We start from the raw sequence: 19,437 nt of genomic DNA on the forward strand, positions 1-19,437 counted from the left end.
CAACATCCAACTTTGTCCTTCCAAAATTGACAACTTCACGTGCATATATCTATATATCCAAAAGGCATTGAAGTAAAAGATGAGAGATTTAATCGATTAAGTTAAAGATTTAATCGATTAAATCTTGAAGTCAACAATTTTTGTTAGTTTTGATCATTTAATCGATTAAATCTTCAAATTAATCGATTAAAGAGGAGAAGATTTGTAGATAGTTTTGAATAAGGGGCAAAATGGTTATTAATTAATTAATGAAGGATAAAAGGGTCAAAAAGCCATATTATATTATGTTAGTTTTGAACAGTTTGCTATTTTATTTCTCCTAGAACAAAAATCTAGTTTTGAACAGTTTGCTATTTTATTTCTCCTAGAACAATGTCTTGCCATTGAGTTATTTAATTTTATTTATCACATCAAATGCAAAGAATGACATGGATTACTTCGTGAAAAGACTAAGCACATTAAGATAAATTGTCATTTCATCAGGGAAAATGTCCTCTCGAAAGTTATCGCCAACAATTTTGTTAACTCAAATTGTCAACTAACTGATATATTTACCAAGTCTTAGAGAGTTCCTCCAATAGATTATATATGTAAAAAATTTGGTGCATATGATCTATATGCTTCAACTTGAGGGAGAGTGTTGTATATATAATAGTTTAGTGTGAGAGACAGTCCCACATCAATTATATTACTTTGTAATTCATTTTCATTCAGTTAAATAATCGAGCTTCCACTTTGTAGTTGAAACACATGGATTTCAACATATATCTCTCAGGTCGTGATATTTAACAATTATAAAGAAAATTAATTGGCAGAAAGAAAGAAGCAAAGAAAAGTGGTATAATGAATAACAGTCAAGAAAAAAGTATCAGAATTGAGACTTTGTGGTTACCTCCAATTACTAAATAACGAAAGAAGAGCCAACCTGTAACAACCGCTTCATTCATCTGCACATTCAAAATGAAATAAAAATGATATAATAAGGGGTGTTTGGGAATGGTTTTTTTATTTTATTTAATAACAGCCTTTTTCAATAACGGAAAGCCATCTTGAAATAAATAGCTCTTTGATTGATTAGTAATTAAAATGAACAAATTTCTCTATATATACTTAAAATTATAAGAAAAATGAAGAATAAAAAACAGAAAAGATAACAAACAGAACTATAGTTATAAATCTACAATAAAAACCTACTTAAAGCATGGATGAAAATCAGAATCCACATGGTATCAGAGCCTTTGGGTTGAATTGGTTCTTTACATGGTATCAAAGCCTCGGTGTACCGGGTTCGATCCTCACCGTCCCCCACTTTCTTTCTAGTGGAATTTCTTTCTTCGCATAGCCGCATAGGTAGGTGAGCCTGTGCATTGTCCACCTTTCAAGCCCAGTGGACTCTCGTATGAGGGGGCATGTTGAGATTATATAAAACCATTAATGTAGCCTCACCCAACAACTTAAGCTTTTGGGTTGAATTGGTTCTTTACAGAATCCACAACAAATTGCTTTCGAAAACCTGAAGGACTCTACTTTAAGATGAAAGACGGGCATATCTCTGCCACGTATAAGGAGAGAAATTGAGCAAACATGAAAACCCAGGGCAAAACTTGCCAAAGCAGATGACAACATTAGTGGGTTGAAGTTGTAGGACTGGCCCAAAAAAATGAGACTCTTTCACTTCCACTTTTCAACATAGATAAATTTTGCAGGTTGCTGAGTTTTTTGTTCAATATAAATAATAGAATTGTTTTTAATCTCTTGTCTAATTTACTGTTTATCTAACCACTTCTTCTTTGGACTTCAACATTAATATCACTTTTCATTCATGCAGGAGGGCAATTTCATGAACATAATTCAATGATCTGTACGACATCAAAATGAAAAGGCGATAAGAGAAATATGAGGATTATAAGGGCGATAAGAGAAATATGAGGATTATAAGGGCGATAAGAGAAATATGAGGATTATAAGTGGAATATATGAGAAATATATAAATGGAATCATACCGAAACATGGAAGAATGTACAAAGGACCAGAAGCCAAAAAAAAGGCTAAAACGTTTTAGGTTGAAGGTGCAAAAAGCATAGTAAGATTTTTGCATTTGAAAACCTCTAACTTCTATAATTGCTTCTTTTGGTGCTCCTGTCAGTGTTTATGTTTTTATCTTATACCAGAATATCGTGTTTTGATGATTTGAAAGGCTGAAACTAGATTGGTTTAATTGTATCTAAGGGATGGGATTAGAGATGGTTAAAATGTTGCTCTAGGAAGAAGAGATTTCATTTAAATGATCATCAATGGAAATATCCTGGCAAGCAATTATATATAGCAAGAACTAAAACTTCACCAAGTTTATCAAGAACAACTTTTAGAAGCTCCAAACCACAAGACAACTTAGGAGTTTCAAAAAGTATGAATTGAAATTGAAATTGAGGTTCGTGTGCATCACGGCCATGGAGAATTCATTGTTAAGTTATCAATGAAATAGGAGAAATCACCATTGATGTGTGTTACGATCTAATTGCAAGGTATGAGACTTAAGTCTCACATTGGTTATATGGGTGACTAATGTGGGGTTTAAATAGACTTTGAGCTCTCCTACCTCATGAGTTAGCTTTTGGGATGAGGTTCTCTCAAAGTTCATATGAATGTGATTCACAATGGGAGACTAATATAAATCTCAGCCAATTCATTACTAATTCATCACTGTATGACTCATTAGTAAGAACAGAGTCACTAGAATGATCGTCGGTGGGAAGAGAACAACATGAGCAGGGCCAAACAGATGGGGCCAGAGCATTTGTGACACAGACGGGAGGCCAAAGCACGTTTGGGACAAAGGTCGGGGCTAGAGCGGTACAATGATGGGTTGCTGTAAGGAGGTGTGGCATGATGGGCTTGTTAGTATTGAGTCACAACGAGGAGAAAAGGACAGTAGTGCAATGGGCATGGCAGGTTTGGAAATATTTGTCGACATAGGGGGCTTAAGGTTTGTTGAGAGAGACGAGAAGAAAAAATTACGGAGATAATGATATCGTTACAATAGAGTTTCACATTTTAACAAACTTGATAAGAATAGTGAGGACACAAGTCAAGAAGGATGGTACCTATACCTATATGATCCCATGTTGAAATTATAGGGATTTAGGTAAGAAAAGAATAAAGACTAAATAATATGAAATTAGTATTGATTTGATGTCTTATGATGTGATTCAAACTACAAAGAATTAATCCCAATTTATATTGATATTAGACTCCAACACCTAATATTTTAAGGAAACATATCATAAAATATAAAAAGAGAAGGAAACTATTCCTAGAAACTCATCTAAGATACTCTCAACTATTTTAAGATAGATATTATTTCACATATTCTAACTAGGGCTAATCACAAAAACAAAATACACTAAATTGCACCAAACCGAACCTAAAAGAACCGAATTGTGCGAAATAATTTTAATAATTGAACCGGTTCTTAATTATACAAACATTTTGGTTAATTGGCTACTAATCGAGTCCAGTGCATTGATATTAACCAAACAAACATAACTTGTTCAAAATTTCATATTCATTTGTTCTACTTTCACTTTCGCATGTCTCCATTGTTCATTCTAATTATACAAACCCATGCATAGGCCTTTTTTCTTCTTCCTCGGCACCGCCGCATTCAATGATGCCATTGCCTGGATCCTCCTAGCATTCATGATTGAACTTGCTGGCGACAGAGACCACCACAACCATAAGAGCCCCTAGTGTCCGTCTAGGTTCTACCCTCTGAAGCACGACACAGCCACAAAGCTTGTATCTGTTTAACCTTGGCGTCAACAACGGTGTTTGGGTTCGTGAAGGACCTGATTCAGGGAGTTTGCATTTGGGTTGATGATTCCAAAAGGGCCTTTGGCCGAGAGATTGGTAGAGAGGATTGAAAGCTTAGTGGTCTTGTTCTACAGCTACCACTAAATTGATTCATAAAAACAAAACTGAACCAAACTATGCCCACCCCTAGTTCTAACAGTCCCAAACACATACTCTATGAATATGTCTTTCTCATAAGTCTGCAAAGTTTTCTAGTCAAAATAGTACATGGACTCCAATATATGGTCTTATAAAAACAAAACTGAACCAAACTATGCCCACCCCTAGTTCTAACAGTCCCAAACACATACTCTATGAATATGTCTTTCTCATAAGTCTGCAAAGTTTTCTAGTCAAAATAGTACATGGACTCCAATATATGGTCTTGATTCTTGAATTATTGAATCAAATATAAGTCTAACAATGAACTGGTGGTAGAGTACCTTTCGAGGCTTAGCCTTCATCACATCAGAGTCTTGCTTATTGAAGCCAATAGCAGTGGCAGGCAATCCGTCAGTAACCAAATTGACCCAAAGCAACTGGACCTGATCGAATTTAGGGGAAATAAAAATAGAATAAACCCATATTCTTTACTGAAACAAAAATTAAAATCTCATTTTATGCAAATATTTCTAACTAGATAAAGAGACACTCTACCATATGACAACGTACTAATTACCAACTACCAGCTTCAGGCCAGGGCCCAGAGTAATTGAAGACACAATAAAAAAGAATCCAGAAATTTACACAGGTTTGAAGCATGTATTAATATACAGCATAAAAAACAATCAGCACTACAAGATAGTCTGCAAAAAATATGGTAGAACTGCTTCTAATCTCTTATTTGAAACCAATTGGCTAAATAAGATTATAAACTCACAGGGGCCAGGGTATCAGGTATTCCAAGCACAGCAGCCACAAATATACAGACAACTTCGCCAATATTGGAAGAAATCATATATCTAATAAACTGTTTTGTATTGTTGTATATGGCCCTTCCCTCTGCCACAGCCTGCACATAAGCAAATAATTTATGAAGTTGCATAGGGAAATTCTTTTCAATTCAAGAGGAAAGGAGAAAAATAAAGAGAACAGAAGGAAACTTGACTAGAACAATGAATAAATGCTAGCATACTGCAACGATTGAAGCAAAGTTGTCATCAGCCAGCACCATGTCCGAAGCACTCTGAAAACAAAGATGGGACAAAAAACCAAACTGTTTAGGATTAGAATAGACAAGAAAAAAAAGGGGTTTGGGTGGGGGAGAACAGACAGTTGATGACACCTTGGCAACAGCTGTCCCTGAACCCATAGCAATTCCGATATCTGCCTTCTTCAGAGCAGGTGCATCATTGACTCCATCACCCGTCATTGCAACCTAAAATAATAACATTGTGAACATCCACAAATTTGAAGGAATTTTTCTTAAAATGATTGTAGAAATAATAATGTCCATGGTTCCAAGGATACAATGGACTATAAAATCTAGGGTCTAGAGTAGTTAATAGTGCTATGGCAAGCAATAACACAGCTGCTTTGCTTCGTGGTCCTAGCCCACTAATAATGTCATGCTTTTGCCTTGCGCACATGGCAGGCACTAATGGGGACTGTTGGATGCTAATTGTTAGAAATAATATAATATTAAATAGCATTGTATTATTTATTATTCTGTTATTCTAGCAGGTTATTTGGACTTGGCCCATTAGGTCATTTAACCTCTTTAAATAGAGGTCTTTTGTACAGTTCTATACACAATTGAATACAATACATACATACATTCTAATTTGGTATCAACCATTAAAAGTGCCCACCTAACAGCTTAAGCTTTTGGGTTGAATTGGTTCTTTACATGGTACCAGAGCTTTTTGTTCTGGGAATATTGGCTTCCGCTAAAACCCTAAGCCCACTGATTAGGTGTTCTCTCCTTCCTCTAACGCCGTACGTCCCTCCGGCTTGGTTCTACACTATTCACGCGGGTATTGTTCATTGACGTTACTGTCCACACGGCACTGTTCACCGTGTCCGTACAAATCACGGTTCACCGCGTCCGTACAGGCACTGTTCACGCGTCTTTTTCCGGCCATTCTGAGACAGAACAACTCGCCTTCCTCTCCTATTTTCAAATCTGGTCATCTCTTTTATTTTTGTGATGGAGGGCTCAGGTAAAGCGTCCAAAAACACTACTGGCATCATCTCCAGTACTACCCCATCCATTTCAACGATGAAACTGACCAGATCTGCTACTTACAAGACCTGATCTACCTCAGTTAAGATCTGGTTTACTGGTCAGGGATACGGAAAACATCTCACAACTAAGTCTGCCGATATTTCAAAGGATCAGACATTTGAATGCGAAAAGGTTGATGCTCAACTGCTAAGTATCCTTTGGCAGTCAATTGATCCGACAATTATAGACATTTTCATCCCTTTTGAGACCTGCTATGACGTATGGGATGAAGCTAAAAACCTCTACACCAATGACATTCAGCAGCTTTATTCCATGGTTTCTCAGATAATGAAATTGCGCAAATCACCAGAATCTCGAATGAAGACTTATATTGGTAAGATTCGTTTTTTGATGCAAGAATTCTTAGCTATACTACCTCATTCTGCAGATGCCTCTGCATAGAAGAAGCAGGTGGAGCGCTTCTTTATGGTCGTGACCCTCTCTGGTCTTTCAGAAAAGTTAGAAAGTGTTCGTGAGAATATTTTAACAAGTGCTGAGACTCCTAGCCTGTCACACACTTTCCAGCGCTTTCTGAATCTTAAGGATAAATCAACAGCTCCCACACATGTGCCAGCTACCGATTCCACAAGGTGGCCGCGGACGTGGCCGTGGACAGGGTGGCCGCGGACAGAGGCCTTGTTGCAATTATTGCCAGAATCTTGGGCATTTTGAAGAACGCTGCTATAGGAAGTACCCTTATTTAGAGTTACCGACTGCCAACTTTGCTCAAACTGATGCTACACCACCTTCTACTGGATCAGTAACTTTTTCAAGTGCCGACTATAAGGCACTTCTCAAGAAGGTTTCTTCTCAGCATCCTACTCAAGACACTGGTAATCATGTTGCTTGTCTTTCTCAATCGTCTCTTGGACCCTGGATAATAGACTCAGGTGCTACTCATCACCTTTGTGGTAATAAGGATCTCTTCACTTCACTTTCTTATTCTAATAATTTACCCTCTGTCACTCTTGCTGATGGCACTAAGGCTCCTGCTCGTGGAATTGGGAAAGCCAACCCAACTCCCTTTTTTAACTTTGAACTTTGTTTATTATATACCTGACATTCCTTTTAATTTAATCTCTATTAGCCAGTTGATTCATCCTCTTTCATGTATTGTTACCTTCTCTAAACAATCCTTTTCTATGCAGGATCCGGGTATGAAGAAGACGATTGGAGCGGGCATTGAGTCACAAGGTCTCTACTATCTGATTGCACCACCTTCTCCAGTAGCCTGTTCTCTCGTAGAGTCTCCTGAGCTAATTCACAGTCGTCTGGGTCATCCAAGCCTCTCCAAGCTTCAGCATATAGTTCCTTTTTTATCCAGTCTTAAGTCTTTAAACTGTCAGTCTTGTAAGCAAGGAAAGCATACTAGCTCCTCCTTGCTAATAGAGTCAATAAAAAAGCTGATGCTCCCTTTTCTATTGTTCATTATGATATTTGGGGTCCGAGTCGAACAATGTCTGTTTTTGGTTTTTTAGTATTTTGTAACCTTTATTGATGATTTCTTTCGTTGTACTTGGATTTATTTAATGAAAAATCGTTCTGAATTATTTTCAATTTATCAAAAAATTTGTGCTAAGATAAATACTCAATTTGGTGCTTCTATTCAAATCTTGCGCAGTGATAATGCAAAAGAATATGTGTCTCTTGAATTTTCTAATTTTTTGGAGAAATGTAAGACGTTACACCAAATCACTTGTCCACACACTCCACAACAAAATGGAGTGGCCGAATGTAAGAATAGACATCTGTTGAAACTGCTCGTACTCTACTAATTCATATGAATGTTCCACTTCGTTTTTGGGCAGATGCTATAATCACCTCTTGCTTTCTCATCAATCGCATGCCCTCTTCCGTACTCAATAATGAAGTTCCACATAGTGTTTTATTTCCAGGAGCACATTCCTATCCTCTACCTCCACATGTATTTGGATGTACCTGCTTTTTTCATGATCTTACTCTAGGAAAAGATAAATTAACATCCAAAGCCATCAAGTGTATTTTCCTTGGATATACTCGTTTTCAAAAAGGGTATCGTTGCTACTCTCCTGATCTCAAGCGTTATATTGTCTCGGCTGATGTCACTTTCCTTGATCAACAACCTTTTCATTCTATCCCGTCTCATATAACACAAGTTGATCAAGTTCTTCTTGTTCCTTGTCTTGATCTTTCTTTACCAGTTGCAGGAGACTCTATCCCGGAGGAGCGGCCCCTTGCCTCCATCCCTGAGGACCGTCATTTTCTCACCTATCAGCGTCGTCATACTGCACCTCCAGCGGATTTGACCCTTACTGACTCACCGCCTACTGCTGTCGACTCTTCCCTTCTGGATCCTTCATCAGAGATTACTCCCATTGCCCTTCGCAAAGGTATTCGATCCACTCGTAACCCTCATACACTTTATAGTTTCTTGAGTTATGATAGACTTTCTTCACCACATTTTACTTTTGTTTCTAGTATTTCGTCTGTTTCTATTCCTAAAACCACAGGTGAAGCACTATCTCATCCAGGTCGGGGTCAGGCGATGATTGATGAAATGCAAGCACTTCACTCTAATGGCACGTGGGATCTTGTTCATGCTCTTCCTGGAAAGTCAGTTGTCGGTTGTCGATGGGTATTCATTGTCAAAGTTGGTCCTGATGACACTGTTGATCGCCTCGAAGCTCGTTTGGTGGTCAAGGGATACACTCAGATATTTGGTCTTGACTATGGGGATACTTTTTCTCTTGTTGCCAAGATGACATCTGTTTGCCTATTTCTTGCACTTGCTGCCATTCATCAATGGCTTCTTCTACAGCTTGATATCAAAAATGCATTCTTACATGGTGACTTGCAAGAGGAAGTATATATGGAGCAACCACCAGGTTTTACTGGTCAGGGGGAGAATTCTGGAATGGTATGCAAGCTTCGTAAATCTTTATATGGCCTGAAGCAGTCCCCTCGGGCTTGGTTTAGTCGTTTTAGTTCTACTGTTCAATCCTTTGGCTTAACCAGAAGTAAAGCCGATCATTCTGTCTTCTATAGGCATAGCTCTTCTGGCGAGTGCATCTATCTCCTGGTCTATATTGATGACATCATTATTACTGGCAGCGATCAAGTTGGATTGATCAGTTAAAGAAGTACTTATTCAATCAGTTTCAGACCAAAGATCTTGGCAGACTTTGATATTTCTTAGGGATCGAAGTGGCACAGTCTAGGCAAGGCATCTCCATTTGTCCGAGGAAGTATGCACTGGATATCCTAGATGAGACTGGTATGTTAGGATGTAAACCTATTGATACACCTATGGATCCTAATGTTAAGTTGTTACCCGGATAGGGGGAGCCATCGGCAGACCCTGGTCGTTATCGCCGATTAGTTGGAAAGTTGAACTATCTTACTGTGACAAGACCAGACATCTCTTTTGCAGTTAGTGTGGCAAGTCAATTCCTTGACTCTTCTTGTGACTCCCAGTGGGATGCAGTTATCAGGATTCTTTGATATATCAAAAGAGCACCAGGAAGAGGTTTATTATACACAAATAAAGGGAATGCAAAGGTATCAAGCTATTCAGATGCTGACTGGGAAGGTTCTCCTTCAGACAGACGATCCTCCTCGGGGTATTGTGTTCTCCTTGGAGGAAACTTGATCTCTTGGAAGAGTAAGAAGCAAATTGTGGTCGCAAGGTCAAGTGCAGAGGCAAAATATCGGGCAATGTGAAATGCAACCTGTGAGCTCATCTGGCTAAAACAATTGCTTAAGGAACTACATCTCTGTGAACAGCAAGCAGCATTGCATATATCCTATAACCCAGTCTTTCATGAGAGGACCAAACATATAGAAATTGACTGTCACTTTGTTAGAGAGAAGATTCAGTCAGGAGAGATCGAAACAGCATTTGTCAGTTCCAGTGATCAACTTGCAGATGTTTTCACCAAGGCTCTCAGAGGTCCCCGAATAGATCATATATGTAACAAGCTGGGAGCTTATGATTTATACGCATCAGCTTGAGGGGGAGTGTTAGAAATAATATAATATTAAATAGCATTGTATTATTTATTATTCTATTATTCTAACAGGTTATTTGGGCTTGGCCCATTAGGTCATTTAACCTCTTTAAATAGAGGTATTTTGTACAGTTCTATACACAATTGAATACAATACATTCATACATTCTAATTCTAATGATCACGCCCACCATGCCATGCAATAACCCATATTTCCCCACCATTTTCTGAGTTTTCCCACCCATTATTTTAGGGATATTTTTGTGATTGCCATCCTTTTTGCATCATAAGCATTTTAGGGTTTGAAACCCTTCTCCCTTTGGAGAAAACCCACCTCTCGAACTCTGTTTTCAACTTCTGGCACAAACCTTCCAAATTCCAGCAGCACACTTGTTTTGTAGAAAAACCCAGCCATTTTCTGCCAGCTAAGTGGTTTTCAGGCCAAGCCCACTTGTTTGTGCAGTCTGCTTTGCACTTCAAATCAGTCCCTCCTTTGTCAGCACTTTGCATGCCTCTGTTCAAGCATTTTGTTGCATTTTCCAGCAGCCCAATGATTATCAAGCCAGGCCTGCCCTGTTTCCGCCTCATGCTGTATTTCTGCCGTTGTTCCAGTCTCTCCGACTTTCCATCAACTGTTACAGACTTGGAAACAGTGATTTGGTACTGTTTTTTATTCTGTCATGCTCCTCCACTCTTGTCATTGACATGTTAGTTGTGCTTTATACTGATGATTGTGCCTTTAAGGTATAACTTTAACTATTAATAATCAGTTTTGAGCATTTATGTGTGCATTATAAATTATTTACACTGTATGTATGCGCTATCTTCTATATAGTGGCCCCTCCAAGATCCACTATAACACTGTCCTTTTTTGGGGGTTGGGTTCTGGGATTGACAATATAGGTGTAAGAATAACAAGGATGGCAGCCAAAGATATAATCCTCACAATTCAGTCATGGATCAAAAAGTCCCCTACAACAAACTATATTCAGATGAACACATAACTCACGTAATTATGACAACAAAATGAGAATTAAAACCTCAGGAGAGAGAAAACAACAAAAACCCACCCAAAGGAAAAATCATTAATAGATAGTAATTACAGTTAACGTTTAGATCATGGAAACAATCATACCACTTCATTCTGGTGCTGCAATGCTTCAACCAACATTCTTTTATGAGAAGGCTCAACCCTAACATAAAATAAAAGACATGCAACTTTTATTATGAATACTTGATCTAGAAAAGGTTGAACAATGAGAGAAATTGTGCTTTCATTCATGCAATAATCTAATAAAATCAAATATTATAGCATAGATTAAAAAAGTCCATATACCTGGTAAAAAGTGCCATACGTTGCAATGCTATAGTTTGTTGCAGTGCTGGGAGTTCTTCAAACTCAGAAGCAGTGTAAGAATGTTCAGCAAAATCTATCAAATGGTCAAAAGCACCTATTTTGTGGCAAAGCGACTCAGCAGTGGACTGATTCAGTATTAAGTAATTTTAGACAAGGCAAATGGAATGATAAATGGGAAATAGGAACAATAAAGTTTCCAAGAGTTTGAGAACCTTGTTATCTCCAGTGACAACTATAACACGTATGCCAGCAGTCATACATGAAAGCATGGCATTTCTTACTTCATCTCTTGGTGGATCCAGCATCCCAACCTATAAGGGAGAACAGAAACCCAGAAAACAAAAAATTACTAAAGGAAAAAATATATTCGAAAACACAGAACAAAGGCAAAACAAACAAAGAGCATTTAAACCCTTCAGAAAGAAAATCACAAAAATTAAAATAATTCTAACTCAATCCATTTCAAATATGATGCGCTATTTTCCATTTTAATCATTCAATAATTTATTCAGAAGTCAAACATCCAGCTTTTTATATATTCTCATAATTTCAACAAGAAAGAGATCAACAAAGTTTCTGAGAGTAATGCTGGAACAATAAGTAAAAGTGGCATTAGTGAGAAATGCTACTTACACAAGAGATCATTTGTTGGGAATCCCAACCCATGCTTGTCCTCTCACATACTTTTAGTGTACAAAGATACAATAGAACCCAAAAATAATTCAGCATCAGTGAATCTAGCTAAAGTAATCCTCACATGCAAGCCACTCTGTGTGTCTCAGTAGATAATGTCAGATTGGCAAGGATTAGAAAAGGAGAAAAGAGTACAGGAATGAGTCCTCTTCTGTGGAAGATTTTTGTTTTTTCCACAATCTTAAATGGCCTCGTTGAAGAATTGGTTTTGGACATAACAAAATAGCATCGTTTCATTCATGCAGCTGACCCCACCCAATGGGAAAAGGCTTTGGTTTTTATTGTTGTTTAATTTTCACCCATAAAAATTGGTGGACACACTACCACTCAGTCTGGTAATATGGACTTGAGTAACATTGCGGCCAAGCCAACAAAATGCAATAGCTGCAGCCCCTACCGTGAAGATAGAGGTTGCAATGAAAACTTAAAAATATTTGTAGAACACGTTTAGAAGATAAAGAACTACAGCTCTGTAACTGTGACCAACTGGGATGATGTCATAGGGTTTTTGGACAGGGTCTGTTAAGGAGATGTGTGTACAACAGAGGATGTATATGTGCCAAATGGTATCTAGCGCAAAACAGAGGAAGAGCTACTATGTAAGTGCAAAACACAGGCTAGGCAGTGTAAAAATGGTGGATGGGTCATGGGTGACGCTGGTTTAGTGCGAAACAGAGATAGTTCATCAGTCATGGGTTCAAAATGTTGGTTGTGAAGCACAAGCATTAAGACTACATTACTTCAGTGTGCGCAAATAAAGATGAAAACCCTTAATAGAGGCTTAAAAATCGAGTTTGGTGCTGCTAGGTGAGCTTTAATGGGGTTAATGTAGGGGGATTATCACACCCATACAGCATAGCTATGACATGAAGATCAGTCAGAGGAACATATCTCAATCCATCTCCACAAGCCAAACAGAGAAAGCCATCCCAAACTAAATCTGATAATTCAACATAAATTCTCTTTCACAGACTGAATATGGAGTGTTTTATTGTGGGAAAAATTTGTCTCTAGGACATTGCAAGGTCTATAACACTCATAGTCATAATGTCTTTCTGAGTTTATTCCTTGCTTCAGTTACTACTCTCACATTTACATACGTCTATATTTCTAATTGAAAAAAGAGAACCAATGAAATATGTCAAGACATAAAAACAGATATTGAGGAAGTGCAGATAGCTCCATTGGATGTCTCAGTTTAGCCACTCAGTACAAACGTAATCTAATTAAAGCATACTAAAGCTAGCTAGGACATTAAGCATGAAGGCTAGACTTTGTTATAACTTGAAAACGCTATTTAAACATTGTATTATGCATTGAAAAGAAAGCATACCAACCCAATAAACGTAAGATCTTTCTCATCATCAAAGGACAACGTCTGTTGAACTGAGGGCATCCATTTCAGGGCTAAAGCTAGGCATCTCAAGGTTTCTTTTCCTGCAAAACTGGCCAATAAAATGTATGTTCACAACAAAAAAAGGGTGTTGACAGAAGGGTCTAAAACCAAAAATGGACAGAGGACAACTTAATGAGACACATTATTTGAGTCCAGAAGTCAGAGCAGAATTCTCAGAGATGTAATAACAAAAATTATTAAGAATTTAAATGGCCAAACTGACAATTGGCAGCGCCACCACACAGTAATGTCATGACAAAAACAAGAACAGAAAGTGTGTGAAGCCCAGGTCTTTCTGTTCCTCTACTCTAATCAGATTTATGCAATTATCTAAAAACTGCAGACCACAAAAAGATCCTATAATTATTGTATGTTCTCTTCAATTTTTGTATGTATATAATAATGAAGAAAAGAAGAAGTGGAAGAAGTGTTTTATCTGAATAATACTTTCTTGATTCATTGAGAGACCCAATGGGTCCTTTTTATATTGAGTACATCCAACTACCTCAACTACTTTAATAAATATGCAACCTCCAACTACATCAATAAATATACAACTACCAACTAAATATACAACTACCAACTACATCAATAAATACTATCTAGAATATTCTACATATTCTACACTCCCCCTCAAGTTGGGAGATATATATTGATCATTCCCAACTTGCTGATCAAATTCTCAAAGGTCGGCTTAAGTAATCCTTTGGTGAGAATATCTGCTGTCTGTTCCTTGGTAGGTATATATGTCAAGCATACACTACCGTCTTCTAACTTCTCTTTGATAAAGTGACGATCAACTTCTACATGTTTTGTTCTGTCATGATGAACAGGATTTTGAGCAATGCTGACAGCAGCCTTATGATCACAATATAATCTGATTGGTAGGGAATAGGAGATCTTCAACTCCTCCAGAAGCCTTCGTAACCAAATTCCTTCACAAATACCATGGGCTAGAGCCTGAAATTCTGCTTCTGCACTGCTTCTTGCAACAACAGTTTGTTTCTTACTTCTCCAGGTCACAAGGTTTCCCCAGACATAAGTACAATATCCTGAAGTAGATCTTCAGTCCATTGCAGAGCCAGCCCAGTCTGCATCTGTATAGATTTCAATCATCCTTTTGTGCCCCTTTTTAAAGAAAATTCCTTGACCAGGGGTATTTTTGAGGTATTTGAGAATTCTACAAACAGCACTAAGGTGTTTTTCCTTAGGAGAATGCATGAATTGGCTAACCATGCTCACAGCAAAAGCAATATCAGGACGAGTGTGAGACAAATAGATTAATTTCCCCACTAGTCTCTGGTACTGCTCCCTATCAACATCTTCCCCGTCCTCAACACCCATCTTGATATTAGCTTCAATTGGAGTCTCTACCGGCTTGCACCCAAGCATACCTGTTTCTTGCAACAGGTCTAGAATGTATTTTTTCTGAGTTAAAGAAATTCCTTCCTTACTCCGAGCAATTTTCATGCCAAGGAAATATTTGAGAGATCCAAGATCTTTTAGTTCAAACTGGTCAGCTAAACATTTTTCTAAAGAGGTTATCTCCTCGCTATCATTACCAGTGATAATTATGTCATCAACATAAACGATCAGAATAGCAATTCTTCCTTTGTCGGAGTGTTTAAAAAATAAGGTGTGATCAGTCTGAGCTTGGGTGAACCCTCTTCCCTTAACAGCTTGAGTAAATTTCCCAAACCATTCTTTGGGAGATTGTTTAAGTCCATAGAGAGACTTCTGCAACTTGCACACAGAACCATCCCCTTTTTCAAAACCAGGAGGTGGATCCATGTAAACTTCCTCATGTAGATCACCATTCAAGAAGGCATTCTTAACATCTAACTGTTGCAATGGCCAATCAAGGTTGGAGGCAAGAGATAGCAGAACGCGGATAGTGTTAATTTTGGCAACAGGAGCAAATGTCTCCTGATAATCTATCCCACGAGTCTGAGTAAATCCCTTAGCAACTTATCTGGCCTTATACCTATTGATGTTATTGTCTGCATTGAATTTTATTGTGAACACCCACTTGCAACCAACAGTTTTCTTTCCTTTAGGTAATGTCACTGTTAGAATATTAGATATGATATGATTAGATTTGATTAGATATGATTGGATTCTGTCTTATCCGTAAATAGTCTGACTGTATTCTGACTGTATTAGGATTAGGTTTGGATTAGGTTTGGGCCTTACACTTAAGCCCATTAGGATCTCTATATATTGTAACTCCCTGACACAGATCAATACACAACGTATTCTTTTACATTTAACTTGGTATCAGAGCTTTTTCGCTCTGGGGATCCGCTTCCGCTAAAACCCTAAGCCCACTGCTTAGGTGTTCTCTTCTACTTTACCGTGCATTCTTCCGGCGAGTTTCTCTCTAAGCCGTGTGTCTCTCCGGCTTGTTTCTTCAACTGTCAGAATCACTTCCCGCCGCCAACAACCGCCGCTCGTCACTGTTCAGGCCACCGGAACCACTTCCGGCCGCCAACAACCGCCGCTCGTCACTGTTCCGGCGAGTTTTCAGCCCAGACTACCTGCGATCAGGACCATCTCATCCCGGCGACCAGTTCTGTGGTGGTCCGACCACCGTCGCGTCATCAACGCGCCTCCACGCGCCGTTCTTCTCCTCTGCGCGTGGTGCTCACGCGCCACCTTCAACCGGCGCGTGTGCACTGTTCCGGTGGATTTTTCCGGCCGTTCTTGGACAGAACTTCTCGCCTTCTTCTCCTCTTTCTGGATCTGTGCTTGGTTCTTTGTGGGTCTCACTTTAGACGCGTGGTTCTCCTTGATTGGATATCGTTTGCCTTCGTTTACGGCTTTTATATTCTGTTTTTAAATGGCAGCAGCGTCCACTGATCTCTCGGAGGATTCTACCTCTCTTGCTGCGAATATAGCTCAGTCAGACAATGCATCATTTGGTTCAGTTTCTCTCTCACTTGCGGACTATGCTGCACTCCAAACTCTTCTCAAGAAAGCTTCTCCTCAGTCTCAACCATATACTGGTAATCCCGTTGCTTGTGTTTCTCATTCTACATCACTTAGCACTTGGATATTTGACTCAGGTGCTACCGATCATCTCTGTGGTAATAAGGAACTTTTTACATCTCTTACTTATTCTGATCATTTACCTTCTTTTACCCTTGCGGATGGAACCAAAGCCCCAGTTCGTGGGATTGGACAAGCTCGTCCGACCTCTACCTTGGCCTTGACATCTGTTTATTACATTCCTGGCATCCCTTATAACTTAATTTCTATTAGTAAGTTGATCCATTCCCTCACTTGCACCATTACTTTCTCTAACCATTCTGTTTCTGTGCAGGATCCGGGTACGGGGGAAATGATTGGAGTGGGTCGTGAGTCACGGGGGCTTTACTATCTGGATGTGCCTCGTCCTTCAGTGGCACTCTCTCTCACAGAATCTCCACAACTTATCCACAGTCGCCTCGGTCATCCAAGTCTTTCGAAGTTGCAGAAAATGGTTCCTCTTTTATCCGGTCTTCAGTCTTTAGATTGTGTGTCATGTCAACAAGGGAAGCATACACGTTCCTCTTTTGCCAATCGAGTCAATAAACGAGCTGATGCCCCTTTTTCTCTTGTTCATTCAGATATCTGGGGTCCAAGTCGTACCTTGTCTGTTTTAGGTTTTCGGTATTTCGTTACCTTTATTGATGATTTTTCCCGTTGCACTTGGGTCTATTTAATGAAAAATCGTTCTGAGTTATTTTCCATTTATAAAAAGTTTTATACTGAGATTCATACTCAATTTGGTGTTTCTATTCATATTCTACGTAGTGATAATGCTAAGGAATATGTTTCTATTGATTTTTCTAATTTCTTGGCCACACAAGGTACTTTACATCAAACTACTTGTCCTCACACTCCACAACAAAATGGGGTGGCTGAACGTAAAAACAGACATCTCATTGAAACTGCACGTACCCTTCTTCTTCATATGCAGGTTCCCCTTCACTTCTGGGCAGATGCTGTACTCATCTCTTGTTTTCTCATCAATCGCATGCCCTCATCTGTGCTCAACAATGACATTCCTCATAACCTATTGCTTCCAGATGTTCCTCTTTATCCTCTAACTCCACATGTCTTTGGTTGTACTTGTTTTGTTCATGATCTCACTCCTGGTAAGGATAAGTTAACATCCAAAGCCTTTCAGTGTATCTTTCTTGGTTATTCTCGTCTTCAAAAGGGTTATCGTTGTTATTCTCCCGATCTTAAGCGTTACTTAGTTTCCGCTGATGTCACTTTTCTTGATCAACAACCCTTTAATTCTATTCCATCTCAGTTGTCACAGGTTGATCATGTTCTTCCTGTCCCTTTTCTTAACTTGCCTTTGCCAGCTGCAGGTGCTTCTATTCCAAATGAGCAACCTATTGCTTCTATACCTGAGGACCGTCCACTTCTCACCTATCAGCGTCGCAAAACTATGCCTCCTGTCGACTCGACTCTTGCTGACTCATCGCCCACTGCTGTTGCTTCTTCCTCTCCGGATCCTTCACCAGAGGCTCTTCCCATTGCTCAAAGAAAAGGTACTCGTACTACTCGTAACCCTTATCCTCTTTATACTTTTTTGAGCTATGACCGTCTTTCTTCACCTCATTTCACCTTTGTTTCTAGTCTTTCTTCTATTTCTATTCCTAAGACCACAGGTGAAGCACTTTCCCATCCAGGGTGGCGCCAAGCGATGCTTGATGAGATGACTGCACTTCATTCCAATGGCACTTGGGACCTTGTTTCTGCTCCTCCACAGAAGTCTACAGTTGGTTGTCGCTGGGTGTTTACTGTGAAAGTTGGACCTGATGGCCATGTTGATCGACTCAAGGCCCGCCTAGTTGCAAAGGGTTTTACTCAAATATTCGGCCTTGATTATAGCGATACATTCTCTCCGGTCGCTAAGATGGCGTCCGTCCGCCTATTTCTTGCCCTTGCTGCTGTTCGTCACTGGCCACTCCTTCAACTTGACATCAAAAATGCCTTTCTTCATGGTGATTTACAAGAAGAAGTTTACATGGAGCAACCACCTGGTTTTGTTGCTCAGGGGGAGCCTGGGAAGGTTTGTCGTCTTCGAAAATCCTTATATGGTCTCAAGCAGTCTCCTCGAGCATGGTTCAGTCGCTTCAGTTCTGCTGTTCAGGAGTTTGGCCTAATTCGCAGTAAAGTTGACCTTGGGAAGCTGCGTTACTTCTTGGGAATTGAGGTAGCACAATCTAGACAGGGCATTTCTATCTGTCAAAGGAAGTATGCCTTGGATATCCTAGAAGAGACTGGTATGTTGGCGTGTAAGCCAGTTGATACACCAATGGATCCTAATGTTAAGTTATTGCCCAGACAGGGGGAGCCGTTATCTGATCCTGGACGTTATCGAAGGCTGATTGGGAAGCTCAATTATCTTACTGTGACTAGGCCAGATATTTCTTTCGCTGTCAGTACGGCCAGTCAGTTCCTTGATTCCCCTTGTGATTCACATTGGGATGCTGCTGTGAGGATCCTCCGATACATCAAAGGAGCACCAGGAAAAGGTTTGTTGTATTCGGATCAGGGAAATACAGAAATTTGTGGTTACTCAGATGCCGATTGGGCAGGATCACCCTCGGACAGACGCTCTACTTCTGGTTATTGTGTCTTCTTCGGAGGAAACTTAATCTCATGGAAAAGCAAGAAACAACCTGTTGTTTCCCGATCTAGTGCAGAAGCTGAGTATCGTGCAATGGCAAATACTACCTGTGAGTTGATCTGGTTAAAGCAGTTGATTCAGGAGCTTCATCTTTGTGAACAGAAACAACCCATGACACTCATCTGTGATAATCAAGCTGCGCTACATATATCCTCTAATCCTGTTTTTCATGAGAGGACCAAACATATAGAGATTGATTGTCACTTCATTCGGGAAAAGATTCAGTCAGGAGAAATC

General features: G+C 39.3%; 1 protein-coding gene across 2 annotated transcripts in view; it reads right to left on the reverse strand.

Annotated features, from left to right (window-relative positions):
* Positions 1 to 19,437, reverse strand: part of LOC133314541 (calcium-transporting ATPase 3, endoplasmic reticulum-type) — a 58,020-nt gene that overhangs the window by 14,440 nt on the left and 24,143 nt on the right. For both annotated transcript variants that reach the window (XM_061516024.1, XM_061516025.1), the window contains exons 20-28: positions 13,449 to 13,560; positions 11,635 to 11,733; positions 11,402 to 11,547; positions 11,201 to 11,258; positions 5,138 to 5,230; positions 4,988 to 5,038; positions 4,733 to 4,864; positions 4,296 to 4,397; positions 893 to 947 (exon numbers count right to left, since the gene is read on the reverse strand). In XM_061516024.1, the coding sequence (XP_061372008.1) occupies positions 893 to 947; positions 4,296 to 4,397; positions 4,733 to 4,864; positions 4,988 to 5,038; positions 5,138 to 5,230; positions 11,201 to 11,258; positions 11,402 to 11,547; positions 11,635 to 11,733; positions 13,449 to 13,560 (848 nt within the window). The remainder of the gene's footprint in view (positions 1 to 892; positions 948 to 4,295; positions 4,398 to 4,732; positions 4,865 to 4,987; positions 5,039 to 5,137; positions 5,231 to 11,200; positions 11,259 to 11,401; positions 11,548 to 11,634; positions 11,734 to 13,448; positions 13,561 to 19,437) is intronic.

This window comes from Gastrolobium bilobum, unplaced genomic scaffold (assembly GCF_033153095.1).
Source record: "Gastrolobium bilobum isolate Gb01-03AN ecotype WA unplaced genomic scaffold, APGP_CSIRO_Gbil_v1 utg10825, whole genome shotgun sequence".
In the NCBI taxonomy this organism is placed as follows: Eukaryota; Viridiplantae; Streptophyta; class Magnoliopsida; order Fabales; family Fabaceae; genus Gastrolobium; species Gastrolobium bilobum.